The 21,304-nt window shown below is 31.9% G+C and overlaps 3 protein-coding genes across 3 annotated transcripts; all 3 read left to right on the top strand.

Moving 5' to 3' along the window:
- Positions 1-6,631: 6,631 nt before the first annotated feature.
- Positions 6,632-7,465, top strand: LOC18036667 (defensin-like protein 1). Its single transcript, XM_006426357.2, has 2 exons — positions 6,632-6,776; positions 7,020-7,465. The coding sequence occupies exons 1-2, from the start codon at positions 6,725-6,727 to the stop codon at positions 7,187-7,189; spliced, it is 222 nt and encodes a 73-aa protein (XP_006426420.1). The 5' UTR covers positions 6,632-6,724; the 3' UTR covers positions 7,190-7,465.
- Positions 7,466-8,667: 1,202 nt separating this feature from the next.
- On the top strand, positions 8,668-10,167 carry LOC112096772 (defensin-like protein 1). The gene is made up of 2 exons (XM_024180445.1): positions 8,668-8,757; positions 10,015-10,167. Exons 1-2 carry the CDS (start codon positions 8,668-8,670, stop codon positions 10,165-10,167), a joined length of 243 nt encoding a protein of 80 aa, XP_024036213.1.
- Positions 10,168-15,970: 5,803 nt separating this feature from the next.
- Positions 15,971-17,867, top strand: LOC18037871 (myb-related protein 308). Its single transcript, XM_006426355.2, has 3 exons — positions 15,971-16,343; positions 16,509-16,638; positions 16,753-17,867. Exons 1-3 carry the CDS (start codon positions 16,211-16,213, stop codon positions 17,438-17,440), a joined length of 951 nt encoding a protein of 316 aa, XP_006426418.1. The 5' UTR covers positions 15,971-16,210; the 3' UTR covers positions 17,441-17,867.
- The last annotated feature ends 3,437 nt before the right edge of the window (positions 17,868-21,304 follow it).

The raw sequence follows: 21,304 nt of genomic DNA, 5'->3' as shown, positions 1-21,304 counted from the left end.
GAGGACCGCACCCTATTGTGCTTCTAGGGGTAAGAATTTTATGTCATTAATGATAAGAATCAAACAATATTAATGGAAACAAAATAATCAATCAAATGATATATTGTCATCTTAATTATCGGTAAAGAAAGAAAGATTGATTGTAAATCAATTGACTCAATTTTTGTTAATCTGTCATTATGCCGAAATAATATTAATTGTATTATTCCCTTTTATATGTTTTAAATACTTTAATAAATGGAGCATTTATCCTCATGAATTAATAACAGTAAATTTTATAGTCTTTATATTATTTCTAAAAAGTTTTCATGGTATTAAAGCAGGTTTAAGAGTCCTTAAATTTGTGGGTTTAGATTTCGCCACCATATTGATGATTGATTTTTGGAGCATTGTGGCCCAAAGGAAAGAGATGTGAGTTCTTTTTTAATTGTTCTTCAATTTCTTTTTTTTAAAAAAATTATTCGACGGCACCATAAACCACCATTTTCACCGTCACAAAGGAAATAATGTCAAAAGAGAAAGGAAACAAAAATGAATCCTCAAAATTAATGTTCTTCTTGAAAGATCAATGGAATGATTTTTTAAATGGAAGAATCCCATGACAAAATTAAAGAAGTGAATATTTCCTTTAAAAAAAATCACAGGAACGGCTTTCATATTAAAAAGTTTATTTGATAGAAAAAAAATTTATTACTTATAATTTTTTATGGTCTAAATAAAAAAAAAGGTGTACGCGAAAACAATTGATAGATTTCTTAGACAAACATGAATTGAATGCTTTCTAATTTGTTGTACGATACTTGGATGAGATGGTAAATAAAAATGAAGGATTTACAATTTTCAAAGGCAAGTTAGGAGTTCAAATGACTCCAGCTTGAGAGAGTATGACAAGAATCAAATAATATTGATGAAAAAAAAATCAATCAAATGATGAATGTCTTCATCTTAATTATTGATTAAGAGAGATTGATTGTAAAATAATATAAATATTTATTATTCCCAAATTATGCTAACTGTATCATTTCTTTTTTTATGTTTCAAATACTTGTACAATTACTCCTCTTTTTCTTATTGAGAAAGAATTTTGTCATCTTCTTTATATTGTTTATGAACATTTTTCAATTACTCCTGTTTTTCTTATTGAGAAAGAATTGTGTTATCGGTGATTCTCAAGCATTCATGGAGTAATCCTACTGGGCCAACACGGGATATGAGGTTTTGGGCTCAGAGGGCCCAACAATAAGGCAGTTCGTTCTTGGGTCATAACCTGGGTAGTCGAGAGGTCCGGTCAAGGAAAATCCTAGGACAATAAAATCTTGCACATCCCACATTTTTGTTCATGTCTCAAATTATAAATTAAAATTAAAAAAATGGTAATGAAATTCTTTTTTTTTTTTTTTTAAAAAAGAAAATTTAATGATATTCTAAAGCCGAAGAAGATGGTCGAGTTTTGATTTTAATTAAGCTAAATATGAAATCGCTGATAATTTTTATTGATATCCTTGTTTTTTCCCCCCTTTTCTTTTTAAGTAGAGGGTGAGCAAATTATTTTTTTAACCGTTACCTCTGCAGAATTCGATAGAATTGTTCCTGGGCTTGGATAGGAGCTTGCATGATGCTTTGAGGCTTCCAATTCCATTTTAACTCAAATGAAGTTAAAATGCATTTCAATGCTTTATACATATTATTTATTTATTGATAGAGCTTTATAAATATCATTATGTGCTCCTCGTTTGAACTCTTTCGCTTAATACTGTAAATGAATGGTTGTGCAAATTTCTCCTTTCTTTTACCCGAGAAATTCGGTATATGCCATTTTCTCAATAATTTTAGGAACTGGAATTACTACGATGCTTGCAAGTTGCAAATTTGCATGTCCCTTGGAAAGGAGACGTTTGCTGACGAATTAGTTTTGCTTGACCATGTGGCTTAAATTGGGCCTCCATATAGGCCCAATAAGGCGATCCAAACGGATGGATCGATTTGCTTGGCAATAGTCAATTAGGGCCCGTTTGGTACTATTTTGCAGGCAGTGTTTTCATTTTCATTTTCATAGTACATATATAATACATGTTCGGTGGCTTATATCCAAAAAATAGATTACAAAATAGAAAATTCAGATTCATTATTATAACTAGTAAACTGAAAACATGTTAAACATGTTCTCCAAATATTACAAAACTAAACCTAAAAATGAATTAAAAATCAAAATCAACCGTAACCGTAAATCCTCCCCTCAATCCTTATCTCTCCATCAACATTCTCTCTTCCCCCTCACCTTTCTCAATCCAGTTGCAGCAAATTTGCACCCTTTCTCTCCTCTTATCTTCATCCAACATCATTCTCTCTCCTTATTTCTCTCGATCTACTCTCTCTTGGCGTGCCAGTTGCTGTCGCTAATTTAACTCAGTCACTGCCGTTGCTCTGTCTCCCCACCGGTGGCGGACCCAAAAACTAAAATGAGGGGGGGCTTAGTTCAAAAAATTTTATTTAACTTAAATTTTTTAATGTTCACTCGAATACATTTTAAGTCTTATAAACTCAAATTTTATTACTTTTTTTTAAATTCTAAATAATAATAGTAACAAATTATTATTTTTAAATGCGTGAAAATATCATTTTTTGAAGTATTATTTTAAATGCGTGAAAATATTATTTTTCGAAGTAGTTTCTACAAAATATTTAAAAAAAATAAAATAATGTGACTAATGGGATTTGAACCAAGGTTTTAAAATCATTAAATAACACTTTTACCATTAAACCACAAGGCTTTTAATATATGAAAGATGTGTCCAAATTCTTTTATCTAACATTTTCATAAGGGACTTGGGGTACATTTAAAAGAAAACTTAATGGTCCAGGGGGGGCTGAAGCCCCTCCTGGACCTTAATTGGGTCCGCCCATGCTCCCCACTGCTGTTCTGTCTCCACCCAGCCTCTGCTATTCCATCTCTGCCTAGTCACTGCTGCTCTGTTTCGCCCAGCCGCTGCTGCTTCGTCTCCGCCCAGCCGCTGCGCTCTATGTGACATAATTACACACGTAATGCATAACGTCTAACATGTAAGTTTTTATAATTATTTTGTTTAAATCATGTGTTGTAATAGATATCTTATTATAGTGTAAAAAACAATGACCATGTAATTTTTTTAATTAATGTTAATTCTAAAACTTTATCATCATGTAATTTTTTTATAATAATTTTGTTTAAATTATTATGGTGTATTTGTGTATGTATTAGCTAAATAATTATTTTTTAATTATAAGTATGATGTAAATGCTTAGTAAAAATTGTTTTTGGAAAAGGTACTACCGCACATATTCTCTGTTTTATCATTTTCAACTGTTTCTACCAAATGCATATTACTGTTTTCAATTTTTAAATACAGGAAACAGAAAATGATACCAAATGCATACTTAAATTTGAAATACAGCAACTGCAAAATACCATTTTCATTTTCATTTTTGTTCTTAGAAAATACAAATTCAGAAATAATATCGAACATACCCTTACTTTTCGATATTTGATCCCTTCAAATCATTTTGCTAATTGTAATTTTATTAATTTTTCCTATTACTTTTCAGGATCAGGAAAAATGAGTGAAATCATTGTTGTTTAACAAAATTAATGAAACCTTCTCATGTTTTAAGAGATATCCAAACCTCGCGAGTGTCAACTTTTATGTTAATTTTACCATTTTACTTTTGGTGATGTTCGAAATATGAACACATTTACTTCTTTAATTTAATTGAACAATTTTCAATCATAATTAATTAAAAAATAAAATTTAAAATTATAAAAAAGTAAGGACTTTTCATAATATTTTAAACTAAGTGAATAGTTTTTTAATCAATTCTGAAAATTTTCATAATTAATTAATAAATTATAATTCTATTACTTTTTTCTACAATTTTGTTTTTAATTTTTTCAATTGATTACGATTAAAAATTATTTAATTAATTAAATAATTAGAAGTATTCATATTTTTAGCATCAAACAACCACTAAGGGTGAAATTGTATGATCAGAAAAAAATGTTGACACTCATGAATGTTTCAGATAGTTTTATTTAAAAAAAAAAATCTACTCTTTTTTTTCTTCAAAATTGTCCTTATTAAAAAAATTATTTTATTTATTCTCTCTCCCTACCCCCCCCCCCCTCCCCCCACTCCATCCTAACCATGTACTCCACCACTATATTCATCAATGACAAATTCATCATTATCACCATCTATTTTTTTTAATTATCAATCCATCACCTTTACCAACACATGATGAGTATGAATATTGGATTTTCTTAAGGAAAAAGTTATTTCCCCCCGAAACTTAACCCTGAATTGCACCCCGAATTGAAACACTCCATTTTAATAAAATAGAAAACACACCGTTTAACTTTTCTTTTTGACAACGCTAGCAAAATCTCTCTCTCAATCTCTGTTTAATCTCAGTCTTTCACACCCGCAAAAATCTACAATCACCGACGGAACAACCATCACCGATATTTCTGCATCTGAGGTAATGGAATATTCAAACATTTCATCTGAACTATTAAAACACATCTCAATCTTAGGCTCTTCAACTTTATCCACCAAATTTTCATTATTTCCTTCAAAATTAGCCTCATGTAAATCTTGCAATTCCTCCACTTCATCAACCTCCAATTCATCAACCTCGTCCATTATTACTGCAAATTATAATAATTCAGAATATGATTAATTAATTATACCAAATTCATTAAGTTTAGAAACAAATAAAAATTTAAACTAAATATTATTAATTACTTATCCCTAATTCATTAAGTTTAGAAACAAATTAAAATATAAATAGATATTATTAATTAACGGTTCAACAAATTAATTATTATTAATTAGTTATCACGGTTCAGCAAACTGAAACAAATAAAATACAATAATTGACATACAAATGCTCACGGTTTGCTAGATCAAGATTCATAAATTAAAATGAAACAGCTCAACAAATTAATGTAGGAACAATAAATGCTTACGGGTTTTGTAATGTAGAGGTTCAGTACTTTCACAAACCAGTTGCCATTTTGCAGTTTTACATTTGGGCTTTGCAGTTTGCAATGAATTGAAGCAAGTTGCACAGAGTGTTGAGTGTTGAGTTGAAACGAAAGCAAATAGAAGGACAAGCACGTGCTGCATAGCTGCAATGAATTGAAGAAGCGACGTCGTTTGGTTTTGCAGTTTGCAATGAATTGAAGCGAGCTGCATAGAGTGTTGAGTGTTGGGTTGAAACGAAAGTAAATAGAAGGACAAACACGTGCTGTACAGCTGCAATGAATTGAAGAAGCGACGTCGTTCGGTTTAATCAACAATGCTCACACACATGTGCTACACAGCTACAATTAAAAAGAAAAAACGACCGTTTTGGCAAAATTCGAGGCGCAAATTTGGGGTTAAGTTTGGGGCATATAACAGCGCTGTTTTGTTAAATTCTATGAACAAGTGCTGGATTTTACTCTTATTGATGATATTGGTTATACTTTATGGGATTGATTAAAGTTTTGTTTAATTTCACGTTAGGATTTAATGAGGAGTTAATATTTATTTCAAATTATGAATCAATTAGAAAAAATGAGAGATGTGAGAAATGAGAAGTTAATCTTTTAAGAATTTGATAAAAAAAATTATAATATATTTTTTTAATAAGAATAATTCTAAAATAAATAATATTAAGTAAAAATGAGGACTCCCGAAATAAATTTAAGTAATCGAATATCACCGTTCTTACTTTTTGTCCGAAATATTGGGACTAATAAATTATTCGGACAGTTTGAAATTTTAAGTCCAAAACAGAACCTGCCTAGCCCAAAGCCGAATCAGGTACACGTATACTGGTTTCGATATTCACTTATAGCTGACCTTTAAAAAATGTGAGAGATCAAGGAAAAGCCTAACCTATCATGTATCATCATTCATCAGAAAGAAAAAAACTTAGGATAAACAGCGTCGTAAACAGCACCGCTTACTCTCACACGGCACGTTGGCTGTCGGGTTGCACTGCGCATGGTTAACCGAGCCAAATGGTCCATGGTCTTGTAATTCGGGTTACCCACGCACCGCTCCTATATGCTCTTTCATCTTATGCTCAGTGGCCACATCACATTACCATGTCGTTTTGCATTTTGTACAGTCGAATTATTCACTGCAAATGATCTGACATTGCACGTGAACAGATTCTCACTGTTAAAGCAAAGATATGGCAGTTTCCCCATGTACTACCATTTCCCAGTTCCAAGAGTGGAAAAGGGCAGAGTCCCTATTAAGTTCAAGGTAAATGCTAAGACATTTTAATCTAACCGACCGTACTTAATTGGATCCAAAGTTCAAAATTAAAAACCACAAAAAATAATAGGCACAGCTCTTCATGAGTCACGTCACATACAGATCGACTTATCTGTCTGCCGGTGCACGTGACTAGAGACACTTTAATCAAATCTTTCTGCCGCCCGGCAGAGACCTGACTTTTGTGTTTTTTTTCTTAACTATAGAAATGGAGCAAAAGCCGACAAACATCAAGTGTCCTGTATGCGCGTTGTGCGCTGCCCGCCACTTTTTATCTGGCTTATGGCTTCAGCAAACTGAAGCATCTATATATCGCGGGGTAAGAAGCCCATTGTTGTTCAACTTCTGGCTGATCACTCTCATATATTATATTTGTGATTGTGGTTGCGAAAATTTACGAGCTAAAAGAAAAAATAAATATGAAGAGTTTCTTTGGGATTTTCTTGCTGCTGCTCATTCTATTCGCTTCTCGTAAGACCCTATATCTCCTCCATTTTACATGCACACATGCATTGCATTGTTTCTTTAAATATTTCAGAAAATAGCGAAAGATGCACAAATTAATTTAACCGCCCTCCGCATATACACGTGGGCTGATTTAATAAAATGGCAGTGATATGTATATACTATATAGCTTTCTTTTTTTTTTCTGCATCTTAATTTTTTTTCTTTATTGTTAGTTTTGTTTTTAATTACTATTACTTAAAATGGCAGAAGAGATGATGGTGCCGGCAGAGGGTAGGGTGTGTCAGTCACAGAGCCATCATTTCCATGGCGCATGCTTTAGCCACCACAACTGTGCTTTTGTCTGCAGAAACGAAGGCTTCTCTGGTGGCAAATGCCGTGGAGCCCGTCGCCGCTGCTTTTGCTCAAAGCTTTGCTAATTTCCCGTTGTCGGTCTTGCTTGTGTGCTCTCTTTTGCCACTTGTCCCTCAATAATGCATGGCTGGCTACTCTTCGTGCTAGTTTTAAGTGCGGTGTCTTAGGGCTAGCTTAATATTAGTTACAAATAAGGAATGCTCTTTCGTTTTGGTTTTGCTTAATTTGTGTATCATCTGGTATTGATACTCCAGCTGCTTGCCTAATGAAAGAGCATATCGTCTTGTAGTTTTTGTTTCGCTTGTTTGGATGAATGAATGAGTTTGAATTCCTATGTCCAATTCCGGATCAATGTTTGTGTACTCTTCTTTCTTTAACGGAAAAATAAAAAAGTTAACAATATAAAATATGATTGGCTGTGGGTTGTAGCGAGCTTCATTAATTATTACGTACCATATCTTAGCGTTTTGTTTTCCTTGTTCATTTTGTAAGAAACCATTTCTTAATTAGCGTTCGAATCGGTAACTCAAGCGGAAGCAAACTTAATTATTTAATAACATTTAATTAATACGACTGAAAGGGTTAGTTTCTCAACTCAACTTTAGTTTAAGCCCAGTGTTTGATTGAATGTATTTACTTTTAATGGTGGGTACATTTTGCCATCTCTTGAATTAATGATTTTTTTGTTGTTATATATATATATCAAGGAAACTCTTTCTAATATATGCTTTAAAATAATTGTCATTGAAATGCATTTTTTATTTGAAAAGAAATTAAAAAGATTACCTTGGCTTAAAAAAAATAAATTAGATTATATATCATGGTGAGGAATTAACAGAAAATGACCAATACTTTCTGCAGTAGCAGAGCAGTCGTGACTTTTCCTTAGTTGTTGCAGAGTCGAATAAAATAAAATGAGTTAAATTAACGGTTGGAAATTATAAGGAAAGAAAGTAAATTAAATGACATCGCTAAAATCATAAACAAGGTTTGATCTTTTTTTTAATGTCACATATATTTAGAGGACTTTGAATCCTTTACTAGCTTCTGATCGTAACGTTCCATTTTAGACTATGTATTTCGAAAATGAGATTCACTCCACATTTAACACCACACATAGCAACGAACGGTGCGTTTTCAGCTAACAATAAATTCTCGCACCGAGGCCCACCTCTCACACAACGCGCGCAACTCACACAACTCTCGCGCAAATCTCACCGCTCTATGCTCTGCTCTCTCTCCCGTCGTCTCCCGTCGCTCGTGCATCTCATCTTGCTCCTTTTTTTACTGCCCATGTGTTGTATATTGGTTTATTTCAATATTGTTACGAAGCAAGAGAAAGATGACATGCAGAATTAATATTAGTTTTATATATTTATTTATTTCATTGAAAGTGAAATTAAAAGACCACACATAGACCACAGACATTTATGGAGAAATTGAGCTGAAGTGTGTGCCAACTGCCAAAGATTCAGTGTATTCAAATGCTTGATTGGGTAAATTAGTTGGCAAAGAACTAATTGTTTCTCACACAGCCGAGAGAATGAGACACCGTGAGGGAGAATCGACTATCAGAGGCACCGTGAGGGAGAGTCGAAGGTCGGAACAGAGAGTGGTGTGGGAGAATTGGCTGGTCAGATTTGCGGCTTGAGGTGTGGATTTGGTGTGAGTGAGAGGAAGAATCGTGTGTTGTGAGTTGCTGTGTGTTGTCTCAACTGCGCGTGTTGTTTGCCATGCGTTCAACAGTGACCTTTTATAGTGTGTTCAAAAGGCACCGTTCGGTGTTTAATGTGGTGTGAATACCGGTGTATGTATTTTCATTACATCTATAAGGAATCATATTAGAATGGAGAATTCAAGATCAATTTGAAGCAATACAAACAAAGGATGGAAACATGTAGAAAAAACGACTTATAAACAAATTTCATTTTTTAGAATACCATTGTCGTTTTGTTTCTTTAATTTCCAAAATAAGATAAAATAAAATAAAATTATAATTAATTTATGCCAAAAATTGTTTACATGTAAAGATTCTTGTACCCATGATTTAAATTCCCCTTAGCCTTGATGCATGAAAGAGACTTTGAAAAGTTACATAAAAAGATAAGATATATTAAGATACTGTTTGGGATCGAGGTACTATATTTTTTAAATTATAATTATTGTAAAAATAATAATATTTATAAAATAAAAATTAATAATTTATAATAAATATAAAATTTTAATAATAATTTTAAAGATATAATAAAATTTTCACGATATAAATAAAAAATTATATAAATTTAATTTTTAAAATACAATAATTAGTATTCATCAAATATTTTAATGCTCTACATTTGAAAAGCTCCAACTACTCCACCTCATACTCAAAAGCAGACCTATGTGTTAACCTGGCTTATCATACACGACGAGAAGCTCACGACTTATTAAATTAAACTTCATTGTGAATTGTACAACTCTTATTATAATACGTACGTGTCAAAGATACAAGGATGGACATGCATGGAGTGGCCGGGTGCACATCACTGCAAGCCCCACTTGTACACAATCCTGTTTTTGCCGATACGCCTCCAATCTTCAGAAATCTTATTTAGCGACTCAAGCTCTCCGTCTTAGCTCACCTGCAATTTCTGATTAAAAATACAGTAAAAAACCTTAATCGTACAACCGAGAGAGATGGATAGGAGATCCTTTGGACTTCCCTTGTTGCTGCCGATTTTGTTGACCTCTCGTAAGTCTTGCTCTCTCTAATTATATGACTATGAGTACTTGTAATTATCTCATGCATGTATCATGTCTGTTAGTCAAAAAGCTAATTTTAAACTGAAGTTCGTTTATTAGTTTGTTTAAAATGTTAAAATTTGTACAAGCAGAAATGACAGTGCTGTAGACTGAGGCGAGGCTATGCGAGTCACAGAGCCATAGGTTTCATGGTACATGCGTGAGATCCCACAACTGTGATCTGGTTTGCAGGACCGAAGGTTTCACTGGGGGCAGATGCCGGGGATTCCGTCGCCGCTGCTTTTGTACCAGGATTTGTTAAATGCTACGCATGCAATCATGGAAGTAATGTACTCTCTCTCTCTCTCTCTATATATATATATATATATATATATATAAATAAATAAATAACTTGGGTTCTTCCATGTCTGTGACTAGGGAGAATTATTCGTTTACTTTGTTGCTCGTGCTCCCCCTCTTGTTTTTGTTGGGCCATTAACGTTCAATATTACTAAAAGAATTACTCGAAAAAAAATTATTATGAGTAGAGCTTCTAACATCCCTTAAAATTTCTTATGCAATCCCTTTTTTTTCAATTAATATATATATAAAAAAAAAATTTCCTCTAAAGCCCCCATCTACTATATGTATGTTGGGATCTCTCACACCTAGAACAAAATGAAATTTCTCCTACAGTCTTGTTCATCTATATATCCTCCACACAAATAAATTTTTTGAGTAATAAATCTTTTAGTGCTAATCGTTTATTTAAAATAAACATTATTTTATTTTAGTTTAAATAGGCTTTAAGTACTAGAACAATTCATTTAAAAATAATAATAGTATGAGAGTACTGAATCGCTAAAGAAAGAAAATGAAATAAAATTTATTTTAATAGAACAATTGGATAGATGAAGTTTGAAGAGTCGCAAACAAAAGAAATGAAGAAATGACTCGTTGATATATTCAAAGAAAGATAGCTTGCAAAGAAAACAAAAAATATATGCATAGGTTTCGAAGAGAGGCGAAACAGTTGATGTGTTTGATTAAAATTATATATTTATTCTTATATGTAATTACATAAATAAAAGGGGTGTTTTGAGGATAATGAAGGGTGTTAATAGTACTACTCTCTTATTACTTTGGCGCCTCTCATTAAAGAGTTGGAACTATTGGCACACCCTATAATAACCTCTTGTCCTTTCCCATCAGCACCCTGTTAAATAATTAAAATTAAAAAAAAAAAATTTGCTTAAGCCTATTTTTATTCCTTAAATACCTTTGAATCATTGATTCTATCTTCTTCCCTAATAAAAATCCCACAGCTTCGTTGTTGCATGAGTGTGCAATATCAGAATATGGCCTTTCTTTTTTGTGATTTGATTTATTAAAAATATTCATTAAAGTTTGAAAACGAAACCCGCATTATTATCTATATTTTTCGCGACTTAAACCCATATGATTTTTTTTCTTTAAAAAACATTATTTTATGGAAATTTGACTAGTAATTTCCCAATGATAAAAAGTGGAGTAGTTACAAGAAAATTATTTATCAATTAACTGAGAATTAAGCGTCGAAGTGAGTGAAGTTACTGATTTTATGTTGTGTTATTAAACGTGATTGGGTCCTGCAATATTATAGTCAGCGGTAAAGAGATGCATTGTTGTTCTTTTATGTACTTTCAATTGTGACTAAAATGGTAAATATGAAGGAGGGGTTTTACAAGATATTTCGAGGGGTGCCAATAGCTAAACCGGTCATTAAAAGTTTCATCTTGTTTTGTTGGGCTCTCAGTCTTGTTTCATTTGGGTTTACCAACTCAGTCACACCCCTTTCGGTAAAGCGTTATGCTTTTCACACCCCTTCAATATCCTTATATCACACCACCTTTGAAATCGTGGTTCTATTGTTACTCATAAACCCTAACTATTTTTTTAATCCTAAATATGAGATAATTAATTTTATTGATGAAATCGAAATAAATATGAAATAAATAAAGAGATAAATTATCCAATGACAATAATTTTATTATGAAAAAGTATGTTTACAAAAATTTATTCTAAATGAAAGTGAAATTTAATCAAAATTATTTTGTAATTTCTGTCCTTTTTTTCATATAATTTCATAAAAGAAAGAGACAAAAGAATAATTAAAAAAAAAAAAACGAGGTTTCTTAAGAGTTTAAAAGGAAAGTTGGAGGTTCCACCACTCTTCGACAAAATCTAAATTATCTTGTTTTTGATCTTGTGATCCGTGAGAGCTTCATATAGGCGACACCGATACGGCCATCAAATGTGTATCAAGCGTAAAAGATGGGTGGAAGAATCAGAATCCCCATTCAATATTGCCATTCGATAGAAAAAAAAAAAAAAAAAAAAAACATGCAGTGGGGATGGAATCTTGTGAGTTAAACGTTGTCGTTATGAAAATGCATTTTAAATTCTTAGCTGGAATGAAATTAAAGAAAATAGGAATCTAAATAGTAAATGGCTGGAAATTTACGTTTTGTTCGGATGAAGTCAACAAATTTCAATTTCTAGGAGTAAATAGTAATACCTAATTACGTACCACGTGATCAGGCTCGCTGCAGGCCGTCGGTGTAGGGGATCTACGTGTGATCTACATGTGCTTTTCGACACAATATTTTATAATAAACTCCCACGTCCACAACCAAAATCGTAGTATTTCCTATTTGCATGTGAAGTCCAATTTCAGGTTTTAGGTTTATGCGCATACGCAAACCAGTAATCAAGGAATTAGAGTTCTGATTTCACGGGTGATAAATGTAAAATTCACATTCAAATAAGTTAAATTTCAATGTAACCGTTTTGGGTGAGGTTGCTACAACTTATTAAAATATTCATCTTATCCATACTTTGATGATTTTTTATTTTTTTTACTAAAATACCTATAACATTAAATTAGTATACCTATAACATTAAATTAGTATTATGGACAATTTAATAAGGGCCTTTGATTGAAAAGGAATTTCTCTTTGTACCCATCTATAACTTATCTAACTTTGGTAAACCTAGGGGTAGGCAAATAAATTGAGCCACCAAATGAGCCAAACTGATCTGAATCAATGGTTCCATTCGATTCGATTTTAATAAATATGATATTATTTATTTTATTAAATATAATTATTATTTTTAATAAACTTAGGTTTACCCCTAAGTAAACCTATTTAACACTACTCATCTGATTTTAATTTTTTTTTCTTTATTCATATCAATAATCAAAACTATGCGAACAAGTCATCAAGGTAATAATATTAGAAAAAAATTTGCGATTTGTTTACACTATTTTATTTAATCTTTCAATTCTCAACTGCATACAATGAGATTTAATCTTTCAAATTACGTGGAATCGGGTCACTCTGTGCTCCATTAATACCTGCCTGCAGAATTTCAGAAATGGATTGTGGGTTGTAATTAATTCAATAATGAAAATAGACAAGTCTAGAAAAGGAAAAAAAAAAGGTTTAACAACATAATTTGATTTCTAAGAGTTATTCTATTTTGATTTTGTTCTAAACAAAAAAAATAGATAAAAATAAAAATTATATTCCCTAAATAAACACTAAGAGAGTATATTGGTATTTAATGGGTGTAAAAAATAAAAATTTTATTTTTCAAATTTTAACATTGGGATTATCAAGTAAGAGTAATGATATAGCTACAAACTCTTGCACAAATTTATTTTGTACAAATTGATGTGACATGATAAAATTATTTGAATTAAATATCTCTTGGCTCACATGATTTATTTTTATTATTTTATATTTTTATTCAACCAATAATTTAATACTACATCAGTTTGTATAAAATAAGTTTGTACAAGAATTTGTAGCTGTATCATCACTCATATATATATATATATATATATATATATTAGCAATAATAATAATAACAATTTTGAGTAACAGATCTATTACTTTATTAATATAAAGAATAAACTAAATGATAAGAACTCGTACATCAAATTTGAAATTATATGCTTCCTACAAGTAACGGATATAATTAATAGTATTTATCTGAAAGCAAAAGGTTTTTCATGAGATCAATAAGTGAAGGAAAGTCTCATATTATAAAAGTTTTTCAGCTTTTTTTGGGAATGAAAATTTAGGTTAAAGCTACAAAATTTTTGGCTCTCTTTATCTCTTTACATTTTCTTTTGGTTCCCAAATCTAATACTTTCTAATATCATAAATCTCTACCTATTTGGATCGAAAATCACCTGTACATTGTGATAAGTCTCGCGTTGGACACCAATTCTACACGTATACACCCAACATTACGATTGGATCCTTTACAAGATCGTGCCAGTAACATCCTTATCATTAAAGTAATTAATGAACAGTCCTATACATATATATGGATATTTTATAGTTGAAAAAATTAAAAGACGATGACCTTACACTTTTTTTGGTGTGCCTAATTTGATGCGCTGTGGACCCATTTTCGAAATCTTCCTATGTTGGAATTGATATATGTGGTCAAAAGAATAATTTTAGATAAGAATATATTGAAGAAACCCATCAAGAAAAACAACAATTATTTAAAAGTAGAAGAAGAAAGACCACTGAAGAATTAAAAGAAAATCGATGATGGGCAATGGCAGGAGAGGAGCATACAGCAAAAGAAAGGCCCACTTGTTGTTCTCAAATAGATGGAGATGGGGGTGGGTCGCCAACCTAAAAAGATTCTCCAATTTCTGCCCATTAATTTACTTTATATAAATGTAATTTTCATAATCCTTCTAGAAGATTTACAAATGTACATAACACATAGATGAATTAAATAGTGAAGTTAGGAACAACCATACTCTCTAAATTATATTAACATTGGCCGGCTTTAGTGACATACTCTGTTTCTAGAAAAATGGATGAGATAGGCGAGCAGGTTGGTTGATTTGTGAAAATGACATAAATTTCTAAATTAATTGTAGTTGGTAAGTTTATTTTGTTATTGTTAATTTGTCCTACTAATATCCATCATAAGTTGAGTCTAGTCAAGTATTCTTTTCAATTAATAATAACCCATCGTGGGCTCTCCCAAGTCTATGAGCCAAGAATGATGTGAAAGGACAACCGGATACTTTCTTTGAAATAATTTATAATGAAATTATTTGGTTCGATGACCGTTCTTATTCACGAAATTACAATAAGTTTTAATTAATGAAAGAGGTGAGCACAGTTAATGTTTCAATATATTATATATGGTGGGGGAAGTTAGTTACCTGCATTAAACCAAAAATTGACAAGAGGAAGTGGAAAAAGTAGAGGAGGTCTTCTAGAATCTCTCTTTTTGGAAAATTTATTAATAATTTAATTAAAAGAGTTGGGTAGAAAGTAGAAAGACCAAATAATAGAAAAAAAGTCGTAAGTGAAGAAGCCATAAGAGTGACTGAGTGAGTTATGATGAGTTGGTGGCGTGACGCCTTGCCTTAATATTTTTGCAAACGATTTTGCTAGAGGAAGAGCCTTTCATTTTGTCTTGCTTGCATGAATGACCACCAAAATCATCCATTGTCATTCTCTTTGCTTTTCGGTCCCCTTTAATGCTTTAGATAGAAAAACAAAGGTTGTAAGGCCAAGTCATCTGTTATTTCAAAGCAGAATTCATGTAATTTGAATCTCCCAACGTTTGTTTTACTACTACTAAATAAAGATAATATTAATGAAATATATATCTTGAAGCAACCTTGAAGTGAAGGTGGAAATATGATTTCACTAGCAATGCTTTCATCTTATATCCCATTTTAGCTAAAAATTTATCGTTTTATCTAAAATTACCTACCTATATATAGAAAATAATCATTACTAGGCATGTTGTGCACTAAGTAGCTAGAAATAAGCAGCGTTACCATCGTTTTGATACAGATAGATTTTAATTTGAATGTGTTGAGAACAAAACTAAAGTGGGGTGAATCATAAATTGAGGGGAAAGGAACAAGAATCACAAAAGGAGGAGGACTGAAAGGGCAAATAAGTGTAAATTCAACAACATGAAAAGTAGAGCTACCTACCAAATCCAGCACTAACTTAATTGCAACCACTCGTCTATCTCACCAACTCGGTCAAATACCCTTTCAAATATAAAAATAATAAACAATAAACAAAACAAAAACTACTTTAAAAAAACACCAAAGGGTCCCCGAGTCAATTGCTTTGCCCTCTTCTCCCTTCTCTCTCTCTCTCTCTCATTTATATCCTCCTCTTCTTCATTCCTCACCAAGAAACAACAACCTCCCCATCAGAAAAAAAAAAAAAAACAACAACAACCTTAACAACAACAAAAACAATTTCCCGTTTTCTTAATTTTCTCTATTTGATCAGATATCAAAAGCAACAAAACAAAACATGGGTAGATCCCCATGTTGTGAGAAAGAACACACCAACAAAGGTGCTTGGACTAAAGAAGAAGATGAGCGTCTTATTAACTACATCAAAGTTCATGGCGAAGGCTGTTGGAGATCCCTCCCCAAAGCTGCTGGTGTGTGTGTGTGTGTGTGTGTGTGTTTGTCTATATATATATATATATATATATATATAGACACAAACATATATATTGCCATTCATTCATTTGCTTCTTTTTCTTTTTAAGTTTTTTCTTTCATGCATATACATATGTATAACCTTTTTATTTCTTTTGGTTCAGGTTTGCTGAGGTGTGGCAAGAGCTGTAGACTTAGATGGATAAACTACCTAAGGCCTGATCTCAAGAGAGGAAACTTCACCGAAGAAGAAGATGAACTCATCATCAACTTTCATAGCTTGCTTGGTAACAAGTATGTATCAATTACAAATATATTTTTGCATCGAATATCAATAATTTTAACTGTATTATTTTTACAAATCTTGAATGCATCTATAATTAATCATTTGGATGATGAAATTGTCAGATGGTCTCTAATAGCCGCACGGTTGCCTGGAAGGACTGATAATGAGATCAAGAATTATTGGAACACTCACATCAAAAGAAAGCTTTATAGCCGTGGAATCGATCCTCAAACGCACCGTCCACTCAATTCTGCCCCGGTCCCGGCCCCGTCCCCCGGCAACAACAACAACAACAACAGCAACAAAAGAAATAACAACACCAGCACCAATACTAAAACCGACTGCAGCAACAAATTTGAAATGAACGTGCAAAGTAATCGCCCAGTGATGCAGCTGGTGCCTGAGTTTATAATGAGTACCGGTAGAAGCATAGGCACCGATAAAAATCATAACTACCACTCACCTTCGTCAGCCGAAGACTCGTCAAATAATACCAGTGGCAGTGGTGTCACAACAGAAGAAGCTCATCAAGAACTCAATCTTGAGCTCTCCATCGGGCTTCCACAGCAGCCTCGGATTATTAATCAGAAGCCAGCAGCAGGGGGATCATATCAGTTCTTTGGAGCAAATACTAATAATAACCCTAGTACCGGCGCTGCTCAAACAGGAGCTGCGTGCTTGTGCTACAATCTAGGGTTTCAGAATAGCAAGTTGGCATGTAGCTGCAGCAGCAATCCCATGCCCATGTCAACGATAATAACAGCTGACAATAACCTCCACAGATTCTACAGACCACCTTTGGATTCTTGAAATTGTGAACTCAGAAAGTATAGTTAGCTAGATCTATTTTAATCTTTCCAAAACTGTGTTGGTCGAATGATAAATCTGCAGTTGAAAAAGAAAAGAAGCAAAAGCCTCTTTTCGCTCGTTTCCTCTACCCGGCCCTCCGTCTCATTTCTCCCAACTAAACTAAACATGGGTAAGCGTTTATAAATTTTCATAAAGTTGTCCGTTCTTATAGCTTATTATAAACATTACAGCTTCATTAATTTTACGTGGATGCCGTAGTGAGTTTTCTTTTTGGTTTTATGAAAATGACCACTGGAACTTGGAAGATTTGCTCCATTCTGAAATTCTAAAATTGTACATTTTTAAGAGTCATTGACCCTTCTCAAATAGGAACATTTTGATAGCCACTGAACCTTGTTGAATTGGTGGCGCTGAAGAATGGACTTTTTAGTTTATTCGGAAGATAAACTAAAGAAGCCGGACTCATAAGCTTTTTTTCTGAAATTTATGAAAAAAATAAAAGGGAAAGCATACCAATTACATATTATACATCGAATTTGGATCTATTGCTAATATTTACCAAACCAATCAACACGTAACTTATATCAGTATTTGAATCCAAATCTCTTATGCATCAATTTTGATGAAAATATAAAATTGATATGTGAAATATTAGAGAACCAAAACCACCTGAATGAATTGAGAAACGCGGGGCAAGGTGGCCACCTATGTATCTGTTGGACTAATGTGTAACCAAGCGTTCACTGATATAAACCTATAAACAAAAAACAAAAAAAAGTGATGATGTAGTTATAACTCTCGATATAAATTTATTTTATATAAATTAATATAATATTAATTTATTAATTAAATAAATAAAAATATAAAATAATATGAATTAAGAAATATTTAATTTAATTATGTTATATTGATTTATATAAAAATTAATGGATATATCATTATTTAAAAAAATAATAATAATAATAATAAAATGAGATCTGAATAATTGATAGGTGCGGGTGTGACCGTGTGATTGTGATGAAAGGAGAAGAACAAGATGGGATTGAGATGAAATAAAGATGTGAAAGCATACTTTGGTCGTTTGGTTGGTAAGAATAAAGATGGGTGATGTCAGCCGCACAACTAACCATTTCCCTTCTCATAAATAAATCCCTGCTGGATCGTCTTCTGCTTCACTGTCGTCTAGTCAATAATAGATATGCTTCGTTGGTCTTATCCCTTTGTTAATTAATTAAATTCTTCCTATTTAATTTATTTTTTTATTCATTCTGCAGTCTCCATGACTATGATTGGCTTCTTTAACTGTTGTTCTGGGTGTTCACATTTATTGTCTCATTTATTTTCATTTAGAATATCTCTGATTACAAAAGTTGAAATTAATTCAATACAATTTTCTCAAATTCTGGAAATGCTTTCGTTCTACGTCATGTAATGTGTTCCAATTTTTCATTCGTCCTTTAAACCAACAAAATTCCTTGTAGTTGTAGTACAAAGTCTTTTACGAATTAAAATCGCTGAAACTTTTTTATTTTTTTTTGGCTTGCTTGCTTGAATGACATGCAACTTTTATATAATTATTTCTCCAAAATGTAAATACATGTTCGTGCTTTCCTGTCAACTGGCATGCTGACTCCTGATAGGATTAGTCTGTCGTGTTTAATTAAGGCATTTAATTAAAATGAAGAATCCAATAACAATTTTCAATTTATAATGGAAAAAATATATATATTCTATATGTACGATTACGACTATATCATTATATATTATACTCAAATGGAGTTATAAGTACATAGTAAAACTATTAGTTGAACGGAAACTAATATAGAAATATTAGTTTTGGCCCACACCCAAAATACGTACATTAATCGCTATTCAAAAACACCATTTATGTATTTTAGGCATATAATATTCTAGAAGGTTTGGGGCATTTAATAATGACACGTTACACCCACCTACCAGTTTTTGTTTAATTCGGCTTGCCCACCTTTTAGAAGGTGGGATTCGTATGGTATTTTATTTCGGCTACCTTCATTTTATAGTTTTCCTATCTATATATTTTTTTTAAAATATTTTTCTACAACTATAGAGGTGAGCGAAGGTAAATCAAATCTAATTATAACATCTCACGTCACACAAAAAAAGAAGAAGAGAATTTATTGTGCTCCCTTAACTATATAAACCCGTTATTTTGAGTGAAAAATGCCCGTATCTACTTTGAGTGGACAGATTAAGTTGGGTTGGAATTTTTTTTTTTCCCCAACTTATATTCTCTTCTTTTAAAAAAGGGGGAAAAAAATTCTGTTAAGAAGTGGTTCATGTGTCCATATCTATTGAAGTCACATGAGTGTCTGATTAAAATATGTAACTGCCAATTATTTTATGTGGCTTCAGACAAAAGTAAAGATTTTTTTTTTTTTGTTTAAAAGGAAAAAGGAATAAAAGTTGGTAGAAATCAAAACAAAGGGAAGTCATAGTCAATCAGTCATTGTTCAAGGATAGCCACGTGGTTGCATGTGCAGCACTGAAACTTTTTCAAAAATAATAGAGGGATACACGTATGTGCATGCACACAAATGAATAAATTAGCAGACAAGTGAGAAAAAAAAAAAAGGGGGGGTGCGGGGGGAGAAAATATGTTGAACTTCCCATCAATAAACTAAAACGATAGGTCGTCTCATACGCGGCTGAATTTATCCAACTATTCTTATCAGGTTCATTTTACTTTTTCTTCTTGAAATTCTTTTCAATATCTCTAAACTATCATCAATATAATGATACACTTATAAAATTTATATGCGCGTAGTTGAATTATGCGATAATCGATTATTAGTACTCTAATCATTTATCATTTAAATTAAAAAAAAATTTATTACTGTCACCTGAGTTGGAATACGAATTTTATATCTAACTTTACAAATTTATTATTAACTTTTTTTTTTTTTTTACTTTTTCACTATCCTTAAACTATAATCAAGACAACAATAAACTTGTAAAAATTATATACATGTAGTAGATAAATGTGACATTTTCTCATTAAAATTCTGTGATAATTGATTATTAATAATCTACTCATTTATCAGTTAAATGATGAATTGATATTATTGTCACGTTAGTTGGAATAAAAATTTGATATCCAACTTCACAAGTTTATTGTTAACAATATGGATAATTAAAAGCCTTAATAATGATTACTAATTCAAGAAATTATGATTGTATAGAATGACTTACCCCAGATATATCATAGGCTCTAAAGTTTCTTTAAGTATTTTTTTTTTTTTTTTTGGGGAGTTGCCTGAGATTGCTAGGCATTCCAAAAATTAAGGGTGATTATATGAAACAATAGTTGCTTGATGAGTTGACAATCATAAGAACCAGTCAAATAGAAATTTTGTTGGGTGAAAAAATATGAATAAATCAGTGCGCTAATCCGAGCACAGGCCCCTTCTACTTGATATTTTGCTATTAAAGTAACACACACACACACACACACATACATATATATATATATATGACAAAAATATCGCTTTAGATAGTTAATTGTGTGTGTTGAATGATCGGGGGATCAATTTGTGTTCCGCACCAATCTTAAAAGGGGAAGTTATTTTAACTTAAATGCTGTGCACACGGGAAGGAATGGGACAAGGGGGGTGTGAAAAACATGATATAATTTTTTTCTGCTCATTCTTGTATCATTTTGAAAACGATTAAAAAGTGCTCATAAATAACTTGTTTTGATGTATAAAAGTCAAAATATTTGTTGTCTATTATAAATGAATATGATCTCACGCATCTAGGGAGAATCAAACTTTCAATTTCAAAGATAAGCGTAACAAATCTATTTAATTAAACTAAAAAGTTAAATAT

The sequence above is a fragment of the Citrus clementina genome, unplaced genomic scaffold, assembly GCF_000493195.1.
Source record: "Citrus clementina cultivar Clemenules unplaced genomic scaffold, Citrus_clementina_v1.0 scaffold_7, whole genome shotgun sequence".
Lineage (NCBI taxonomy): Eukaryota > Viridiplantae > Streptophyta > Magnoliopsida > Sapindales > Rutaceae > Citrus > Citrus x clementina.
The sequence above is the reverse complement of the archived record's forward strand: the minus strand, read 5'-3'. Positions and strand labels throughout refer to the sequence as shown.